Below are 18,969 nucleotides of genomic sequence, written 5' to 3'. Positions count from 1 at the left end.
GTGTCCTCAGTGTCCCCTCAGTGTTCCTTCAGTGTCCTCAGTGTCCCCTCAGTGTCCCCTCAGTGTCCCTTCAGTGTCCCTTCAGTGTCCCTCAGTGTCCCATCAGTGTCCCTTCAGTGTCCCCTCAGTGTTCTCAGTGTCCCCTCAGTGTCCCTTCAGTGTCCTCAGTGTCCCCTCAGTGTTCCTTCAGTGTCCTCAGTGTCCCCTCAGTGTCCCTTCAGTGTCCCCTCAGTGTCCTCAGTGTCCCCTCAGTGTCCCCTCAGTGTCCTCAGTGTCCCCTCAGTGTCCCTTCAGTGTCCCCTCAGTGTCCTCAGTGTCCCCTCAGTGTCCTCTCAGTGTCCTCAGTGTCCCTTCAGTGTCCCCTCAGTGTCCTCAGTGTCCCCTCAGTGTCCCCTCAGTGTCCTCAGTGTCCCCTCAGTGTCCCTTCAGTGTCCCCTCAGTGTCCTCAGTGTCCCCTCAGTGTCCTCTCAGTGTCCTCAGTGTCCCTTCAGTGTCCCCTCAGTGTCCTCAGTGTCCCTTCAGTGTCCTCTCAGTGTCCTCAGTGTCCCTTCAGTGTCCTCTCAGTGTCCTCAGGGTCAAATCAAATCTTGTTTATTTGTACAGTGCTTTTCACAGAAGACAAAGTTTTGACACGAAACATAACTGGAGACAGGGCGCCAGTGGCAGGAAAAACCCCCTCAGAGCTTAGGAAGTCAAGTCAAGTTTTATTGTCAGTTCTGCATATGTACAGGACATACGAAGGATTGAAATTACGTTACTCTCCTCTTCAAGCTGCAGTAAAATTTAACAAAAATAGACTAAATTGAGCTAAACTAAAGAAGACAAGTGCAGGACACACGATACCAGCAGCTCACTGATAGACATACATGAGGAAGCTTGGGAGGAACCAAGGCTCACACAGGGAGGGGGGGGGGTGGTAATCTACCTACAGATTACTGACAAAATAAAAGTGTCTCAGTGTCCAGTTAATAAACACACTCTCACTGTCACACAGCCGTGAACAGAACTGACCACTCTGACTGCTCTCAGCCCCTGTATCTCAAGGGATTGATGCTGAGCCCACGTGCTTGTAGAGTTGCGGTTAGGGCACATAGAGGGCGCTCATGAGCACAGCACAGTCCAGCAGGACACTACAGACAACACGGGTTCCGGCAGACCACAACTGAACATACACTCTCTCTCTCTCTCTCTCTCTCTCTCTCTCTCTCTCTCTCTCTCTCTCTCTCTCTCTCTCTCTCTCTCTCACTCTCTCGTGGTTCTTGTGCCTGTTTTTGAAGAATATAAACTCAAAATGTGGGATTTAAATGGATAAGTTGTATCTGCGCGCCCCCTAGTGGTTATTCTACTGGTGAAGTAAGAATCACTTTGTATAAATGTAATTATGATAAAAGAATATTCCAGGAGCTGTTATATCAGAGTAACAAAAACACTGCTGTTTCTGTGTGTGTGTGTGTGTGTGTGTGTGTGTGTGTGTGTGTGTGTGTGTGTATGTGTGTGTGTGTAGCGTGGTGTAATTAATAAATTAATTAATAATCTAAAGTTAAAATAAATCAAACTATAACTGACGTGTGCTGGGTTCCTCCCAGAGTTTTTTTTATTAACTACAACACACTCAGAAGTGAACTGGAGGCTCATATCCCACTGGAGTCTGGAGTTTTAAAGCAGTGTCCAGCAGATGGCGCTAATAAAAACACGTCCACCCCAGGGTCAGTCTACACACACTGAAGGACAGTGGGGTCGCTCCTGAGAGCAGGGTCTGCCCACTCTGTGAATGTTTAAACCCATGGAAAAGGATAAGGGATTTAAAAAAGGCTCACTGTGAGGAATCACTGGCCCACTGTAAATATCTCATTCATTCATTCATTCATCCTCTGTAAACCCCTCATCCTGATTGGGATCGATCTCTCTCTCTCTCTCTCTGTGTGTGTGTGTGTGTGTGGGGGCGTGGTCTCAGATTGTCTTCACCTGTGCTGAGGCTGAATGGAGGACTGTGGTGAAGCTGGAGATAAAGGCAGTGGCCTGAGCTTCTATCTGTTTCTCTGAGCTGAACTTGGTTCTGGTGTGTGTTTGGGTCATTAGTTCTGGCCGATTGTGTGAGTGGACTGAACTTGGTTCTGGTTTGTGTTTGGGTCATTAGTTCTGGCCGTGTGTGTAGGAGTGTATCAGTGGGATGGTGAAGGTGTGTGTCCTGCTGGTGGTTCTGCTGCTTTTTAAGGTTGGTGTAGGGAGAGAAGGACCCCGTTTTGAGCAGAAGGAACCCAGCAGAACCAGTGTGCGTGTCAGAACCGTGTCTGTGAACTGCAGTTCCGATCACATGGAGGTCCGTGTGAGGGCGGATCTGTTTGGTCTGGGAGTCTCTGTTGACCCCGGGGACCTCAGACTGGGGGGTCAGGGTCAGTCTGAGTTCTGTGGAGTGACCTCGGCTTCTGACGAGGAATTTATCATCGAATCGGATCTCACCAGCTGTGGCACACAGCACTGGGTAACCAACACACACACACTCTCTCTCTCTCTCCTTTAGTCTCAGTCCGCCCCATAACTGACCCAAGGCGTTCATTCTGATATTTACTGGGGAGAAAGTACCTCAGGGCTGTTTCACTGAAGTGTTTGTGTTTTTGGATCTGTTCTGTTTTGTACATTGTCGAGGGTCATTTTTGTTTCCTTTGTGCAGACATTTGTTTTATAAATGTTTTTACATTTATTTATTTTTTCGTACTTGGTGTGGTCTGTATTTTGGGCTACTTTCCACCTTAAATCACTCAAACAGCACAGTACTCAACTGCTGCATTATTTAAGGTGGAATGGACAATTAGAATAAAGCTGCAGTAAAGGCTGTAACGGTGTTAATTTGGTGACGTGTGTCCAGCTGTTTAACTACGTAATGTCTTGTAGTTTTACAGTGTATCCGTCCTCCTTTGAACACACCTGTGTTGACTCCTAAAAACCTATAGGAACCTGTCAAAAACAAGCTTCAGTCAGAAAACATTTCTTTCTTTAATCCCTGTACTGCATGCATGATGTAAATGGCTGTGTGTGTGTTATAAACCTCATGGTGTTATTAGGTTCACAGTGTAAATGGTGTTAGTGTAAATGGCATAATGCTGGAAACTTGGGAGGATTTATTTTTATTTATTTATTTTAGGGTGTTTTCTTAGTGGATGAGTGTGTTTTTTTTTTTTTTTTTTTCTGATGAAGCGATACTGTGGCTGCAGCAGCATTTAAACTTTAATGGCTTTTAAACGCAGAGATGTGTCTGAATTGTGTTAAAAGTAAGCCTTCATTGTAAACAGTTTGTTTGTGCAGGTGACTGACGATGCTCTCATCTACACTAATGTCCTCACCTACTCTATGATGGCTTCTCCGGATGCCCTGGTTCGAATGGAGAGTGCGGTCATCCCTGTGGAGTGTCATTTTAGAAGGTAACTCTGGTGAAGGAGAGGAAACAAAAGCGTCACTGGATTTCACTTAAAAATAAACACTTAAGTAGAATATTTTAAATTCAGTTATTTTCAGTAGATTCCTTCTGATATGCAGTTTTTTTTTTATTTTTTATTTTTTTTTTTTTTGTTTTTTTGGCCCAGAAGTTGGCGCTAAGGTCGTGTTTAATACGTCACACAAACTGTTAACACATACAATGTTTCATTTGTTTTTATAATTTTCTTGTAGATTTTTTTTATTCATGTTTTTTACTGTTGTCTCCTTGTAAAATCTACTTATTTCCAGGACGTTTGATGTAGGCAGTGACCCGGTTCTGCCCACCTGGATCCCCCACAACAGCACTGTATCAGTGCTGCGGTCCCTGCACTTCAGCCTCAGGCTCATGACCCGTGAGTCTCTAACACACACACACACACACACTGTAATGTCCTATTCATGTGTGTCCAGGTTCTGCCCACATACGAGTTCCTCCTTAGTTACTGTTGCTAGGTTGGACAATCATTAAAGAGCACTTACCACTTAAAGACCAGAACTGAAAGGTGCGATGAGGTTTGTAAAGAGCTGAGTGTGTTCTGTCGGCTGCAGGCGACTGGCGCTGGGAGCGAGGGTCTGCCGTCTATTTCCTGGGGGATGATATAAATATCGAGGCGTCTGTTTACGCACCTCGGAAAGATCTGCGCATCTTCATTGACCACTGCGTTGCCACGACGACACCGGAGACTGATTCAGAGCCTAGATACGAGTTCATAGATAACGGGTGAGCGTCATTCCTTTAGTGTCTCTCTTACTGACCCTGCACCTGTTTGTTTCTGTTTTATATGAAAACTGTGCTTTTGTTTTCTGTGAAAGGCAACTATGAAACAGTTGGTTGTGGCAGTTAATGTTAGGCCTTTTTTGAATATAATATTAATAAAAATGACATGTAATAGTGTTAATGGAACCATACTTCAGTTCAGAACTGAGGCTCAGAGGCTATTGTTGCTAACAAACACTGGAAGTCAATAGTCAACCAAATGGCTTTTGTGAACATCAGTCGACCAGTGTTGGGGGGTGGCAGTGCGCCCCCTGTAGACCATCCCTGTTAAAAGCATCCACTTAAACATCTCTCAAACTGTGCACACGTCTGAATGAAGACAGAACATGTTTATTCAGATTCTGAAGGTTTTAAGCACATTTGCAGGTGCTATTTAGGTGACTATTCCATTGTAGTGTTAGTTAGTGACCTTAGCCGTCTAACACTAAACTTGTTTGTTTTGCTCTTTGTGGTTTTTTTTTTTTAGGTGTTTTGTGGACGCTCCTCTGACCCGGTCAAACTCCCGTTTCCTGCAACGAGAGAGTCCGGAAAAACTGAGGCTCCAGCTGAGCGCCTTCATATTCCCACAGGTGGAAGCCCCTCAGGTACAGACGACTCCTGGAAAGGCCAGGTGTAACTTAAAGGGTCAATATCATGGTAAACTTTATACTTCAAGTTTCTCTCCGGACCGTGTGTACACACAAAGCTGCAAAAACACAGCCGTTTGTCTGTCAAAGTTTCAGTGAAGTCAGTTAGGCCCCACCCATTCACACTGAAGTTATAAGTGTTTCAGCTGGGGTAGCTTTCTGAAGAAAAGGGCTCATGTGCATTGTTTTATTAAAGGCAGAGTCTATATAACTTTGAGGGAAAAGAAGAGGGAGCAAACTGCATTAGAATAACATTTTGTTGATGTTGATAATTATGGGATGCATCTTTCTGACAGATCTACATCACCTGCTCTTTAAAAGCTTACCCCCTGGATCATGTGAGTGAGACCATGAGCAAAGCCTGCTCCTACACTGACAGAAGGTCAGCCTGGTATTTTATTATGTGGTTGTGATGGTGTCAGTTTCCAGTGAATAACAGCAGTACGTTGTGTGCTAGCTGGAGGTCAGTAGATGGCGATGACTGGACCTGCAGCAGCTGTCCGTACCAGATCCCGGTGGAGTCAGATTCACTTGGCTGGGCACAGACTGCTCTTAAATATCCAGAACCCAAGCGCTATCCAGGGAAACGGAGCCAGTTCCGTTCGCCTAAACAGGCCAACTCCTCTCGCAGCAGAAAAAGTGGAGCCTCCTACATAAGAACCCTACAGGATCCTGCTGCACCTTGGAGGAGAACCCGGGGTTCTCTGAAGGAAGGGAGTGTCTCTGCAGGTGAGTTAGAGACACAGAACCCTGTTTGAAGAACACTGTTTCAGGGGTTTTGGGTTTAAGGTTCTGTAGGGAAGTAAAGATGGTTCCTTTTTTAAAATGTACACCAGATGTTTTGAGTATAACCTCACTTCTGTTGTTGCACTAGGTCTAAATGTGTGTTTACACTACACCTCTTTCCAGTGTGACCACATTTACACAACGTTCGTTTTCATAAGCACTAGATTAATTACATCTGATTTATTTATTTTCCAGCGCTGGAGCAGGAGACCAGTATAGGACCCTTGTCTGTGTTCACCAGAACAAATAAACATGACAAAGTGGCGCCCCCTAGAGTCAGCGAGGGCATTTATTTTCCTCCCTTCCGAGGAAAGAAACCCGTTCCCCACCACAGTCTGTGGAAGAACGGAGACCTGGATGAAACCGGTCTGTAAAGGACTGAATTGTTTTTATTTTATTTATTTATCTTTGTCCTGATTTAAAATGATGAGGGTGGGTATGTCTCTTTCTTCAGATCTGGAGAATGAGGTGACGATCCCAGATGAGGAAAAAGTCTTTAAAGCTTTGTGGAGACGGCAGCCTTTAGCAGCAGAAGGTACAGCAAACTTTGGCCTCTCTTCCACTACAGCACCCAGTGGTTCCCAGGGCCACGTCGGGCCGTTCTTGGGCCGGCACCAGAGACTAGCTTCAGTTCTTTTTCCATTTATTGTGCTGAGCAGCAAGAGCTTAAGAACCTCCTGAAGTCAGCAGCATTGTGTAATGCTATTAATCCCCCCAATAGATCTCCTGGATGTGGGGAAAAACTTTTTTTTTTTTTTAATTGGCTCAGCTAACACAATCCAACCCAAACAGTGTTGAAGAAACCAATCCCAGTTTACAACCAAGTGCCATTAGAACAGTTCCTGTCCCCAAAAGGTTCGGACCTGCCCTGGAAATGAGGCCATTTTGCTGATAAAGAAATTAGTAGGTTTTTAATATAAAGTTGTGTATTGAACATTTTCATTGATGCAATCACTTCATCTGTTCTCACTGTAGATATTTCTTGAGCTTTACCAGGTCATCTAAACTGAAAATTAACTCTGAATCTTGCCACAGACTCTGCTGTTGATGGAACCCCTGCCCCTGAAGCTCCTCTCCCGCTGTGGGAAACACTGCCCTCCACAGTTGGAGGTAAACCTGTGGCTAAAAGTCTGGTCACACTGTCTGCATTTCACATCGCCTTGCATAATTGGGTGTGGCTAAATTCAGGGACAGAGATCAGCAGTGTAAACAATACTCCATTTTGTTTTGGCAGTTTCACAGAGGAACAGCACAGTTCTAAACACTGGCAAATATTACTGTGTATAGAGTCAAGAGACTATTATAAAACTGACACTGCTGTTTAGGTGTAGGTTTGTATTTTGGACACAAAACCTTCTGAATTTGAATTTTGCACCTGCTGGACAGAAACTGTGATAGAAGTCAGAGTGATAAAAGTCAGTCTCCAAACACAAGCAGGTACAAAAAACCCCACCAGAAATGGAAGCTCGATTTGTCGCTAGTTGTTTTTACGAAGAAAATGCTGCTAAGAGGATTCAGAAATTCTCCGGTTCAACTCAGAACAGAATGAAAATTTAATGCTCCCTCTGATCTTTAAGCCAATTTTGGTGTCAATCAAAAAGGGATTCAGCCTCAGACAGATCATCCAATCATCATGCAGAAGCTGAGCGTCCGGGCCTGCCGAGGCCAGCCCACTGCCCCAGAGACGCTGAGCGTCCGATGGGCGGGACAAAGCCCAGCATTTATCCAATGACTCGTCTTGTTTCGCTGCATTGCTATTGAACTTGTCCACACTGTTTAAAGCACTGTGAAGCTGCGGGAATGATTGAGAGGAAAGTCGCGTCTTTACCAGTGATAAGAAGCTGATTCTGAACAAAAGTTGAGCGCGTTGTAGTGCATATTTATTCAATGACATGTACACAGTATATATTTGATCACTTTTTTGACATTTTAGGGGAAGCTGAGCTTCCCTTGCAGTCTTAGAGCAATAACCTCTGATATATAATAAATAAAATGCATGACTAGCACCAATTTGACAATTGAGACATTCAGCTTTATTCAAACGGTGTCAACACACACATGTATGGCAAGGGACCTTTGGCACGATTGGACCCAGAAATGGCAAAGTGTCATGTGTGTGTCACACTTAACAAATTGAGGGAAGCAAATTTGCAGGTCAAATTTCACCCCAAGTTGAACTTAATTTACCCAGAAGTCACCTATGCAAAATTTGCCTATTGCTGCCAATCTCATAGAAATGAATGAAATTTTGCATGTGAATATTCACTGACAAAAAGTGCAACTGGGCCTTAAAGCTTCAAGCCATGTCTTCATCAAACACCTTTTAGTGCCTGAAGGTTTCTGGTTTAATGCTTCATTAGTGCTATGAGGCTAATCCCAGAATGTTCCCACAACCAAACAGGAATCTTAGGCAAATCTCAGGAGATAAAGCCACATCTATGTTATCAAGTAAAGTGCTACATGAATGCCCAAAACATCATATGCTTTCATCAAGTGACACTTGCATTACGTTCACATGGATCTTATTCTGTATGGCTTGTATTTTATTGCATTTAACTCTTCTTTTTTCCAAGAATATATTTTTTTCATCCCTGCTGTGAGTCCTCCTGAGAGAAATGCATCTACTGCTTCTCCTGAGATCAGCCCCACCACAGAAAAACAGGAACTTGCCATGAACACTGAGGAACTTGCCATGAACACTGAGGAACTTGCCATGAACACTGAGGAACTTGCCATGAACACTGAGGAGCTTGCCATGAACACAGCAGTACCAGACGCTAAAATGGAGGAGCTAGCCGCTAACACAGCAGTACCAGACGCTAAAATGGAGGAGCTAGCCGCTAACACAGCAGTACCAGACACTAAAATGGACGAGCTAGCCACTAACACAGCAGTACCAGATGCTAAATTGGAGGAGCTAGCTACTAACATGGAGGAGCTAGTGGCTACTGTAGAAGAAATGTCTACTAATGCAGAGGAGCTAACCACTTACCTAGCTGCTAACACAGGAAATCTGTCCAGAAGTTCATTGCTAAATGCTACACAGCTAGGGTTCACAGACTCTGTGGAAAAAACATGATCATTTCTGGAAAACACTGTTCTGAAATGATGTGGACATTTGGTTTGAGAAATAAACATTCCAAACTGTATCAGCGGTGGGCTCTTTATCTCCTGGGCTAGCATATTAGCATCAGGAGGGTTTTCACTCCAGTGTTTAAAGGGATCTTTAAGTGGAGGCTCCTTTTTTTATTTGTTACATTTATTTTGTAATTTTTTATTCAATTTAGCAAATCAAAATGAGAAATTTAGTGTGTGTATCATTTAAAAACTATGGAAAATGATCAGAACCACTTAACTTCTCCACCCTGAAGGCTTCAGTGTTATTTCCAGAATATATTCTAAATCCATTTGATGAATTTAACATGGTTCCCAGTAAACATTTAGCCGTTGATTCAACATTGAAATAACGTAATGACTGCCGTCTAATCAACGTTCTCTTAAGGTTGAAAATGAAAGTTGAAAATATTTCCAAACAGACATTGAAAAGACGACTTTTGGACGTCCATTGACGTTATTAATTGGTCCTGGAATAAATTACTTGTATAAAACGCATTTTGGATGTCCACTAATGTTATTGATTGGTCACCACTTAACTAACTTATTAAGATGGATTTTGGATGTCCATTGACATTTAAAATATGTCCTTGATGGACAGACTACTTTTAGACCTATTTTGAACATCCAGGGACGTTCCTTGTTTACTGGGTTAACTCTACAGTGAAATCAGCATTTAACCCAGTTTCAGGGGTATTCTTTGTAAGATTGTTGAGTAATAGAGAAACCCCCAAGTGGTTTTCTATAAACTAACCTCTCAGTTGATGTTTTATTAATTTGAGCCATGTTCAAAACTTATGGAAGTGTCATAAGCCCTGAGGACTCTTATGAAAAACTGTATTTAATGCCATTCTAAAACATGTTTAAAAAGATGAGATGGAGAGGAAAAAACATTCTCATAATATGACACCAGCTGTTTTTAAACACTGGGTTAGGGAGGAGCATAGGCTTCCTCTGACACAAGTGAAACAGCACTGCTGATTTTTACAGCGAGCATATATCGGTCCGCTGGCGTAAACAGGCTGTAGACCACTGCTGGTCCACTATCGGACCACTCAGATTACTGTCCTGTACAGGATAAACTCATTTATAATCTCCTCAAACAGATTTTACATTCACAGAACGCATGATAATGATTAAATGATAATGTTGACACTGTGCTGGATTACAATTATTTACTAATCTTATTTATAAAGAATAACAAAAGAACCTAATGAAGGAATAAATACTAAATCTGACTGTGAATGGAAAAGTGCTAAAATGTGGCACTGTGTCTAAAATTCTGTTTATTCACCGTGGGTCTGCCCAGAAAATGCTGTGCAGAACACCAGTGGACCTCCAGCTTTGACCACAGTGGTGCGCTGTCTCCTTGCTCTCAGAGACGCTTGGAGGAGCTGTGGCTGAGTCGAGGGAGTCAGTCTCATATATAGTCAACACGTCATTCAAGGCCAGATATGGGCCATATTCCTTCTGAGGGACACTCCACAGCCCTGGGTGTGAGAGGGGGGCTGCGCTCTCCCGGACTCTAGGCTTGGGACATGGCTGGGGCATCACCAGATCAGAACAACTGCTCCACCACCATCTGGGAGACGTTTGCTAGTTTCAGTAAGGATCGGATACGTTTAATTGGACGAGTCTCTTCGTTATTTGGAGATTGTTTATAACGCATTATAATACGGAACTACTCTCTGAAGAAGCTGCAGCAGAAAGTTTGAATTTTTTTTTTTAATTGGCTCTTGGGAAGAATGACGTGACGCTTTGGGCTCCTCCCTCATTACGCATGCTCTGTAGGTTTTAAAGGAGAGAGCGTGAGCTACGGAGCCGCAGACAGGTGGAGTGGCCGCTCTCCCTGATGAAGATGGAAAATTTAACCATGAAGATGATTGCGATGATGAAGATGATGATTATGATGATGATGATGCCGATGCCTCCTTCTGTTGTCTCAGGGGCTCCGTCCGTGCACGTGCGCTGCACCGAGCACGCGATGGTGGTGTCGTTGCGCTGGGAAAGTGCGCGCGCGGCTCAGGTGTGGCTCGGCACCTGCGCCTCGGGGCTGGAGCGCGAGACTGAGCACGTGCTGGAGGTGCCACTGCACGAGTGCGGCTCCACGCTGAGGGTCAGTAAACAAACAAACAAGCTGTTCCATCTTAAAAACTTGTTTTCCGACCATACCTGCTCCTCAGTTTAAGGTGGAATGGACACTTTCCTGTGCAATGTGTGGGATATGTTTACTGTTTCAGTTTAAAGAAGATTAGGTTGTTGTTTAATGTGTTTTTGGCACTTTGTATTGACTCTGAACCCTCTTAATTTTATCTAATTATCTTTAGCTGAATCAGAGACATTAATGTTAGCTGTGGTCCATTCACAGAAATGTGAGTCTCTTCAGTTAAACTCGAGCTGAATTGAACGCTGAGCCTGGTTCTGGTCCAAACTGAGTAGAGCAGCCTGTAAAACACTGAATAGAAGGTGATTTAAAGCAACATTAGGTTATATTTTTACCTTAAAATTACAGCTTCCAATTCACTGTGATGTTCCACTGCGCTGTAATAGGGCCTCTTCCTACTACTCCAGGGTCAGCGCTGGAGAAATTGGGGTTTTCATTTGTTGTCAGTTATAATATTCAAATTAAATAAACAGCTCTCAGTAACCAATCATATCACATATGTGCCTCCCAGCTTCAAACTGACCAATCAGAATCGAGCCCCAGCTCGCGGTCAGTGCAGTGATTAAAGACTCTGGAGTCAACTCCTTACCACGCGGTCAGGAACCTGTGTGTGATGATCTGACGCCCCCTCCTGAAGAGGCAGGGATTACAGGTTGTGCACTGCTGGTCTGTGGTGATGGAAGTATAGTTCTATGCTCCCTCTCTCTCCTGTCTGTCTACAGATGGAAGGTGATAGTTTCGTGTATGAGAACGTTCTGCTGTTCTTGCCTGTGGAGAACCCTCTTGGTATCGTTAGATTCGCTGGGTTCAGGATCCCCATCCAGTGCCGATATCAGAGGTGGGTTTGGTTGTGTGAGTTTAGAACCTGATCCTGCAGCTCCTCAGTCTCTAATCCCTTGGTTCTTCTGCTCCACACAGGACTCACCTGGTCAGCTCCAGTGCTCAGATGGAGCCCAAACACCAGCACGCCGTTCCACAGTTCTCCCTGCAGCTCATGACCGGTGGGTGCTAAAAACACATGCATAACACATCACGTGGACACCTTCCTCCACCGTCTACTGTCCTCACTTTCTGTGAGGGGCTTTTAGAGTAGGACGTCTGCTTCCATTCACACAACACTGTCCTCTGCTCTGACTCCCACTGAGATGCTGTTCGTCTCTGTGTTTATTAAGACGTATGAGGTTTTAGAACAAACCATGTGAAGTTACGCTGCTTGACTGAACCTAAATGTACTGCTAGAACCCTGTTGGAACCAGTGTTCTTACAGTAATCAGTGTATTAAATTAGGAACTTGTGTTTAAAATATTCTTTGACTGCACTTGGCCTGCGTTAGACTTGCCTCCTGTTGAGTTCTGGTTCTGTGTGTGTTCTGCAGACAACTGGTTCTCTGAGAGACGTTCCACTGAGTTCCACGTGGGTGAGGTTCTAAATCTGAGAGCGTCTGTCCTGAGCGCTGAAGACACTCCTCTAAAACTCTATGTGGACAACTGTGTGTTGACTCAGGAGACGGACACACACACTCCCAGACACACAACGCTCATACACAACCACGGGTCAGTGACTGCAGCTAGAAACAATCACCCAGTCATTCACCATCTCCAGTTTCCCCCGTTAGCCGTCCTCCCCATCACACAGTGTCCCAAACACTAGGAGGGTGAGGACAACAAGTAAAGAAGCCTTTAGTTATTTAAAGTAACACTAGGTCATTTTTTAATGTACAGTTCCAGGTCCTAAATCACTGTGATGCTCCACTGAGGTGTAACAGGAAATAGAGCCTCAACCGGGTTAAGCACTGCAGAAACTGCACTATGTAGCATTTGGAAACCACCCACCTTGATTTCAAGACAGTGCACTTTAACTGTACCTGCTTAAAAATTATGGTTCTATAAGGGTTCTTTATTATTGGAAATGGTTCTGTATAGTGTTCCTCTAGTGTTATGATGACAATCTTGTTTCTTGTTACCATAGAGGAACCGTTTTGGTGCTCTACAGAACCATCTTCTAAAAGATGCTGTATAGAACCATCTACATCACATTTCTCCATCGATCTGAAGAACACTGTCACGAAGCAAAGAACCATTTAATTATGCAAAATGATCAAGTTTTCAGGGTTCTATATAGAACCATTTTTCTTTACTAAAGGACCCTTGTAGAACCATCATTTTTAAGACTGTAGGGGGAGCCCAAGGGCAGAAACACCAGATCTTACCTAGTGTTCCTTTAAATTAAATCAAAACTCCTCGTTAAAACAGGAGTAGCCCTCCTCTCCTCTGCCATCTAGTGGCCAACGTCTGCACAACATTCACACTATTAATTTTAATCTGAATCTGTTTTTAAACCTGATCTCAGACGTTCACACCTGACAGTGGTGTAAGTGTTTTTTGTGGTGTGTAATTCACTGTGTCCTGCAGGTGTCCTGCTGACCCCAGATCACATGACCTCGGCCTGTGTTTTATGCCCAGAACAGTGGACCGTCTCCTGGAGCTACAGATAAACATCCGACCGCTCAGAGACTGTCACAGCACGGTCAGAGCCGGGAGCAGAGTGGGGACAGATGGGCTTAGACCAGACCAGAGAGAGAGAGAGAGAACACAGACAGAGAACAAGATGGAGAGTGAATGAGAATGAGGGAACACACAGGGAGGGGGAGGGAGGGGGATGTACCCTCAGATATAGACACTGATTATAGTTGGTGTTGTTGTAAAGACTCTGCTGCCATAAGGTCTAGTGGATTCATGTTTCTGATGTTCTAGATCAATACGCCTGGAGAACCCTTGCATACCCTGTTTTAAATGAAGCTCTTAAGCTTTTGGGGCTTACTGATCTAGAACCTCAATAAAACACTACAGACAGAACCTGTGTTCCCTGTTTTAAACATGACGTGATGTAAAATCCCTGTAGCACAGTCTCAAACACTCTCAGACGCGTCTGTGTCCTGCAGGTCTATGTCTCCTGTCTCCTGAGGGCAGTGGTTGTGGATGAAGGAGAAAGCTCAGTGAATAAAGCCTGCACTTTCACTGAACACGGGTAAGAACCCCCATTCTCCTTGTCTATTCTCCTCCTCCACCAGGTGAATCAGGTCCTGGTTCTGGAAGCGGGTTCTTGTTTAGTTGCTGTTCTCTCGTGGTTCAGAGCGAGTCGAGTAGGGACTAAACCATGGCGTGTAAACCTTGCAGAGCGCTGATTGTCCAGAGAGAGTTGTCACTTTACGCCACGCAACGCAGACGACCAGCACCAACTCTCCATCTGTAAAATCTCCAGCTGCAGCAGAGATCACGTTTGTTTTTATCCGACTCACGACGGCAGCTCGTAAAATTACGCTGTGGTCTTTTGAAGAGGTTCAAAGCTCCTTGGATCGGTGGCTGACAAAAGAATCCAGCGAGAGCTGGACGCTGCAACAAGAAAGGAACAAACTCTACTGATCTGTCTGAACTGTTGACGGAGCTGTATTCAGTCCCAAACAGCAACAACAACACCCCATTACACCATGAGTAAACACCGCTTAACGTTACCGCCGCCGTTGTTGTGGTTTCCAAAGCCTACTGTTCCACTTAGAGACAGGGTTAGAGACGACACCAGATACTTTTCAGGGGGGAGCTGTGGGAAACCAACCAGGGACCAATCAGAGAGTAGAGTCCAGTGGAAAGCTCTTATTTGTGGTTCTGATGTCACAGCTCATAAATGCTTTACTGTTTCTGATTGGTCCAGTTCATGTGTTGATGTTTGAGGTCATGTGTGATATTGGGTTTAATTTCCCAGCTTTGACTTGGAGAGAATAAGTGTGTGTGTGTGTGTGTGCGTGCGTGTGTGTAGATGGCGCAGTGTGGATGGTAATCACGCAGTGTGTGGCTGCTGTGACTCTGTGTGTGAAGATGACCGTGGACCTGGTCGAGGGGTTAAAGTCAGCGCTGATGGAGGTACGTCTCTATACTGACCATTAAAGTGATAGTCTATGGAATCAAATTTGTGCCAAAAAGATTGCACAAAAAAATCATCTCAAACATAAAACTTGCAAACAAAATATCCAGCTCTGACGTTTGTGCTCCATGACTTTTGCGCGTGAGCTCTGAGTTCTGCGCGTGCTCGACTCAACTGCAGCAAGCGTGTGTTATTTGACTTTGGGACTCCGCATGTGCCGAGTATCACTCGTATGAACGTTGCTGAAGAGCTCTCATAGAACCTCTCCTTTCCTAATGTTTAAACATATAGACCTTTTTTCCTTAAACACACAATGCACATGAAATTTGTTAAAAACAGAGTAACTCTGATCATCAAAATAAAATCTGAGCGTTTAAATCATAACAGCTGTTGTTGAATAGGTTCAGTACGTTAGTAAACGGGATTCTGAGCAGGAGCTCAAGCACTCGTATAAAAATATCTTACAAATAAACAGAAATTATAATTCAGTTGTATCCTGAGTAAACAGACATCACTGTGCCTTTACCTCAGATCAGTACGAGAGACAAACAGGTTTGTTTTCACAGTAAAATTTATTTATTTATTTTTTTTTTTTTAGACGAAACTATCTCAATATCTACATTGATATCGTTGGACTTCGCAGGTATTTCAGCGTTTTAAAACAGTAAATCACAGAGTGTTCGTGTTTATGTAAAATCCCCACTGTCTCTCCACTGCTGAGCTGTAACATGGAGTACGCATGCGCAGTCCAGAATACCTTGGACACTGAGTTGTCACTTAAAAATTCATTAGCCAATGGGAAGGCACCCCTGAGAAAACCCACCCACGTGAGAGGTTGGTGCCAACACTGCTTGCAAAACTCAGGGATCAGGTGCACGGAGCTGAGAGAACTTGAGCGCAGAACTCAAAGCTCACGCGCAAAAGACATGGAGCACAAACGTCAGAGCTGAATATTTTGTTTGCAAGTTAAAAGTTTTATGTTTTTTTTCACCCAAAAACCAAAAAGTTCCCCAAGTGGAACATAGCACATGTTCTAAACCAGGGCATGTTCCATATAAACTTTATTATTACTTATTAACCTCAGTTTATAAATAAACACACTGTTTGACCTGGTGTTAACAGAGGATCTGAACTAGGGCGAGTATGGCCCTAAAATAACACCATGATGTTTCAGGGGATTTTTACGATGAGGTTTTTCTCAATTTGACAAACAGTGGAAAAATATGTAATACATTTCAACAATTCTGCAACAAAATAAACCCTTAAATTATTTTAGTATGTGATGGTTTCTAACCTTCAGTAAAAGCTTAAAAAAATCTGTAAACATTTGTTTATTTTGTAAACAACAGTGAGTTAAGATTCTGATTTTGTATAAAACAATGTCACAAACCTACCACAAAACTTAAGTGCAGAAAATGTAGCGCCTGAATATAAACAGAAAATGTAGACAATTGTGGTGCTACAAGGACGTCTGTAGAATGTCTGTAGAACCCTGAACACTTGAAGAACCTTTTGCATGATTGAGGAACCCCTTCATGAAGCAGAGAACCCTTTAGACTGATGGAGAATGTGCTGGTTCTGTACGTCCAGAGGGGGGCAGTAATGAAGTAAATGTAAAATAGTTACTGTACTAAAGTACTTTTTTTGTGTATCTCTACTTTACTCAAGTATTTCCATTTTGGGTGATTTTTTACTTTAACTCACTACATTTCAAAGTCAACAATCTTACTTTTTACTTCACTACATTATGACGTTCCTTTTGGTTTATTTCTGAATAAAACTGTAACGTGTCTGAACATATCTCTACTTTGTGCACCACTGTGTATGGCACCAGAAACGGTTCCTCTGTAACAAGCTTGACATCGTAGCAGTAGAAGAACCGTTTTCTAAAAGGTGCTCTATGGAACCATCTGTAGCACATTCTCCATCCGTCTGAAGAACCCTTCAATGCAAAATGCTCTTTGAGGGTTCAGGGTTCTATACTGAATAGGTTTTGGACTGTTCCTTGGTGTTTGATCTTTGTAAATACGTAAACACGCTTGTGTTTTAACTCTGTGTTTCTCCCTCAGACTCGGACCGCTTGGCTGTGGTCACTCTGGGTCCACTGATGATTCCACAGTAAACATTATCCCCACAATAAAGAGTTAAACTGACCCCTCAGGAGGAGTGTTTGTGTGTTCTTATTGTTTTGGATGGATGTGTGTTCTCAGATTGTGTGCGTGTCTCTGTGCTGACCCTGATCTTTGTTGCTGTGCTGCTTTAGGAGTGGATTTAGGGCTCTCTCTCTCTCACTGCACCTTGTTTACAGTGTTGTTTACAGTAATGTTATTGAATGTGGTGTAGAATAAAGCCCACACACAGCGCATCGTGGTAAAGTGAAGTGTAAACACAGGAGTAAATGAGCTGCAGTCTGTACCTGTGGAGCCTGGAGGTGAAGGTGAGTCTGACACAGCAGCTCTTACACATTCACCTCCCTCGTGAGTAACAGCCTGAACAGTGCTCTGTTCTGTTCCCCGCAGTGAGCTGAAGGGGGCGGTGTAGAGCGCGGTGAGAGCAGAGTGAAAGTGAAAGTGAAAGAGTTGGAGTATGACAAAGACCTGAGGTGAGTAGGAGAGTCTCGATCTGTCAGAGGTTTAAATTTAGTAAAACGCAGAAAACAGAACAGGTTCTAATTCTGAATCTGACTCAGAGTCGCAGTCCGTCAGTTTCAGACTCTGTGTGAGGGACACCGTTAATGTATGCGTTTGTTTTCAAAACAGGACGTACGTCTTTCTCGTCCGTATAGATTCGATTCTCTGTGAATAGGTTTTTACGGATACGTTAAAGTAAGAGCGCTGTTGTCATGGTTACAGAGCAGCTCTGTCCTGTTCTTAGTGGAACACAAGCTTAAAAACCATCAACATTCTGAAAAATAAACTGGGGCGATTAAAGAAAATAAAACTCTCCCTGGTTTATTCTCATCAGAGAGGAAAGTAGCTATTGACGGCCACTTTGTGATCGACGCTGTAGAAGAGGGGTATAACGCCGTGGAGGGACAAAAAGTGATTAAACATCACCCTAAATATGTTTGGAACTACAAATGATCAGTTATTTCAGAGCGGTATGTGATTTCGCATCTGAGTACGTCACCAGTAACACCAGAAGAAGAGGCAAAAATAAAAAATCAGATTCAGTGTGAACAGTCCTTTAGTCTGTCATTAAGCTACAGTTTAGTGAAGTACTGATGTAACAGTCATGGATGTAAGAACCACAATACAACAATAAATAGTAATTATATTAATAAGAGATGAATACTTTATTAATTCCTAAAGATATTTAGTAGCCAGTAGTAACCAACGAGCACAACAGACTTCTCAATAGAGAGGATAGTACCATTTACAGAACATGAAAACGCAGATTAAGCTATTGGAGCATATGATATAAGAAATAATAAAAATAATTTAAAGGAACGGAGGAGCAATGGTAAAGAATAAAATATAAATTTGAGAAAACTAGAGAAGAAGTGGACCATATGGTAGTTGTATCAGTCTGGGGAAGTAATAATTATAATAGATTTGGAAGCTAATCCTGGTCATTGCTACAGTGGAACTGATGCACCGCGACACTGAAATGGATAAAGTGGAAAATAAAAAAAGTTGATGATGATGATATAACTGAGGATTGTGGGTAAGGTCGAGGGGTCAGAGGCTGGCAGCAGTAGAGCAGCTGGTGTGAACCACAGGAGAATCCAGCAGACAATCTTCCTTCAGTGAGCAGGGCAGGGGGGTAAAAAGACCATCTGCAGTGTCACTGATTAGACTCTCTGTATCTAACTGGAAATGTAAAGTCAAATGATCACATCTCAGTGAAATGTGGGTCTCCTTGTTGATGGTCATTCTTCACTCCGTCTGCTGATACGTTCAGATGAAGTGACTGTTGAGATGTTTCTGTTTCCTTCTCAGTTTCCTGAAGAAACCCAAGTGTGCGTCGTGTGTATGACAGCGTTTCAACGTCAGCGACCTCCCAAGGTTCCTCAGAAACACCAGATTCAGTCCAAACTGTATAATGGCGATGTTAAGGACACTTTTCAGCCTAAAGTCTTCCAAAGGTGAGCTGTGACTGTGACCTGT

The 18,969-nt window shown here is 43.4% G+C and overlaps 2 protein-coding genes across 3 annotated transcripts; both read left to right on the top strand.

The window, feature by feature from the left end:
- Nucleotides 1-1,997: 1,997 nt before the first annotated feature.
- Nucleotides 1,998-8,797, top strand: LOC136687191 (uncharacterized). The gene is made up of 11 exons (XM_066661488.1): nt 1,998-2,482; nt 3,304-3,419; nt 3,724-3,827; nt 4,024-4,195; nt 4,719-4,836; nt 5,175-5,260; nt 5,336-5,607; nt 5,860-6,030; nt 6,119-6,199; nt 6,700-6,774; nt 8,238-8,797. Exons 1-11 carry the CDS (start codon nt 2,171-2,173, stop codon nt 8,741-8,743), a joined length of 2,013 nt encoding a protein of 670 aa, XP_066517585.1. The 5' UTR covers nt 1,998-2,170; the 3' UTR covers nt 8,744-8,797.
- Nucleotides 8,798-10,325: 1,528 nt separating this feature from the next.
- On the top strand, nt 10,326-17,121 carry LOC136687644 (zona pellucida sperm-binding protein 3-like). Of its 2 annotated transcripts, none has more exons than XM_066662154.1 (8): nt 10,326-10,894; nt 11,665-11,780; nt 11,861-11,943; nt 12,318-12,495; nt 13,405-13,468; nt 13,884-13,969; nt 14,756-14,859; nt 16,930-17,121. In XM_066662154.1, the coding sequence occupies exons 1-8, from the start codon at nt 10,631-10,633 to the stop codon at nt 16,980-16,982; spliced, it is 948 nt and encodes a 315-aa protein (XP_066518251.1). In that variant the 5' UTR covers nt 10,326-10,630; the 3' UTR covers nt 16,983-17,121. The 2 variants fall into 2 exon arrangements, with proteins under 2 accessions (XP_066518251.1, XP_066518250.1); XM_066662153.1 differs by having other exon boundaries at nt 10,342-10,894; nt 13,354-13,468; nt 16,930-17,100.
- The last annotated feature ends 1,848 nt before the right edge of the window (nt 17,122-18,969 follow it).

The sequence above is a fragment of the Hoplias malabaricus genome, chromosome 2 (genome assembly GCF_029633855.1).
Source record: "Hoplias malabaricus isolate fHopMal1 chromosome 2, fHopMal1.hap1, whole genome shotgun sequence".
In the NCBI taxonomy this organism is placed as follows: domain Eukaryota; kingdom Metazoa; phylum Chordata; class Actinopteri; order Characiformes; family Erythrinidae; genus Hoplias; species Hoplias malabaricus.
This window is presented reverse-complemented; position numbering and strand designations above follow the sequence as displayed.

Bases quoted from the DNA above. Each gene is read 5' to 3' on its own strand.
- LOC136687191 (XM_066661488.1), top strand. From the start codon at position 2,171: ATGGTGAAGGTGTGTGTCCTGCTGGTGGTTCTGCTGCTTTTTAAGGTT. The intron at 4,196-4,718 runs GTGAGCGTCATT...TTTTTTTTTTAG, and splicing joins TACGAGTTCATAGATAACGG to GTGTTTTGTGGACGCTCCTC. The intron at 5,608-5,859 runs GTGAGTTAGAGA...TTTATTTTCCAG, and splicing joins GGAAGGGAGTGTCTCTGCAG to CGCTGGAGCAGGAGACCAGT.
- LOC136687644 (XM_066662153.1), top strand. From the start codon at position 10,631: ATGAAGATGGAAAATTTAACCATGAAGATGATTGCGATGATGAAGATG. The intron at 11,781-11,860 runs GTGGGTTTGGTT...TGCTCCACACAG, and splicing joins ATCCAGTGCCGATATCAGAG to GACTCACCTGGTCAGCTCCA. The intron at 14,860-16,929 runs GTACGTCTCTAT...TTTCTCCCTCAG, and splicing joins TAAAGTCAGCGCTGATGGAG to ACTCGGACCGCTTGGCTGTG.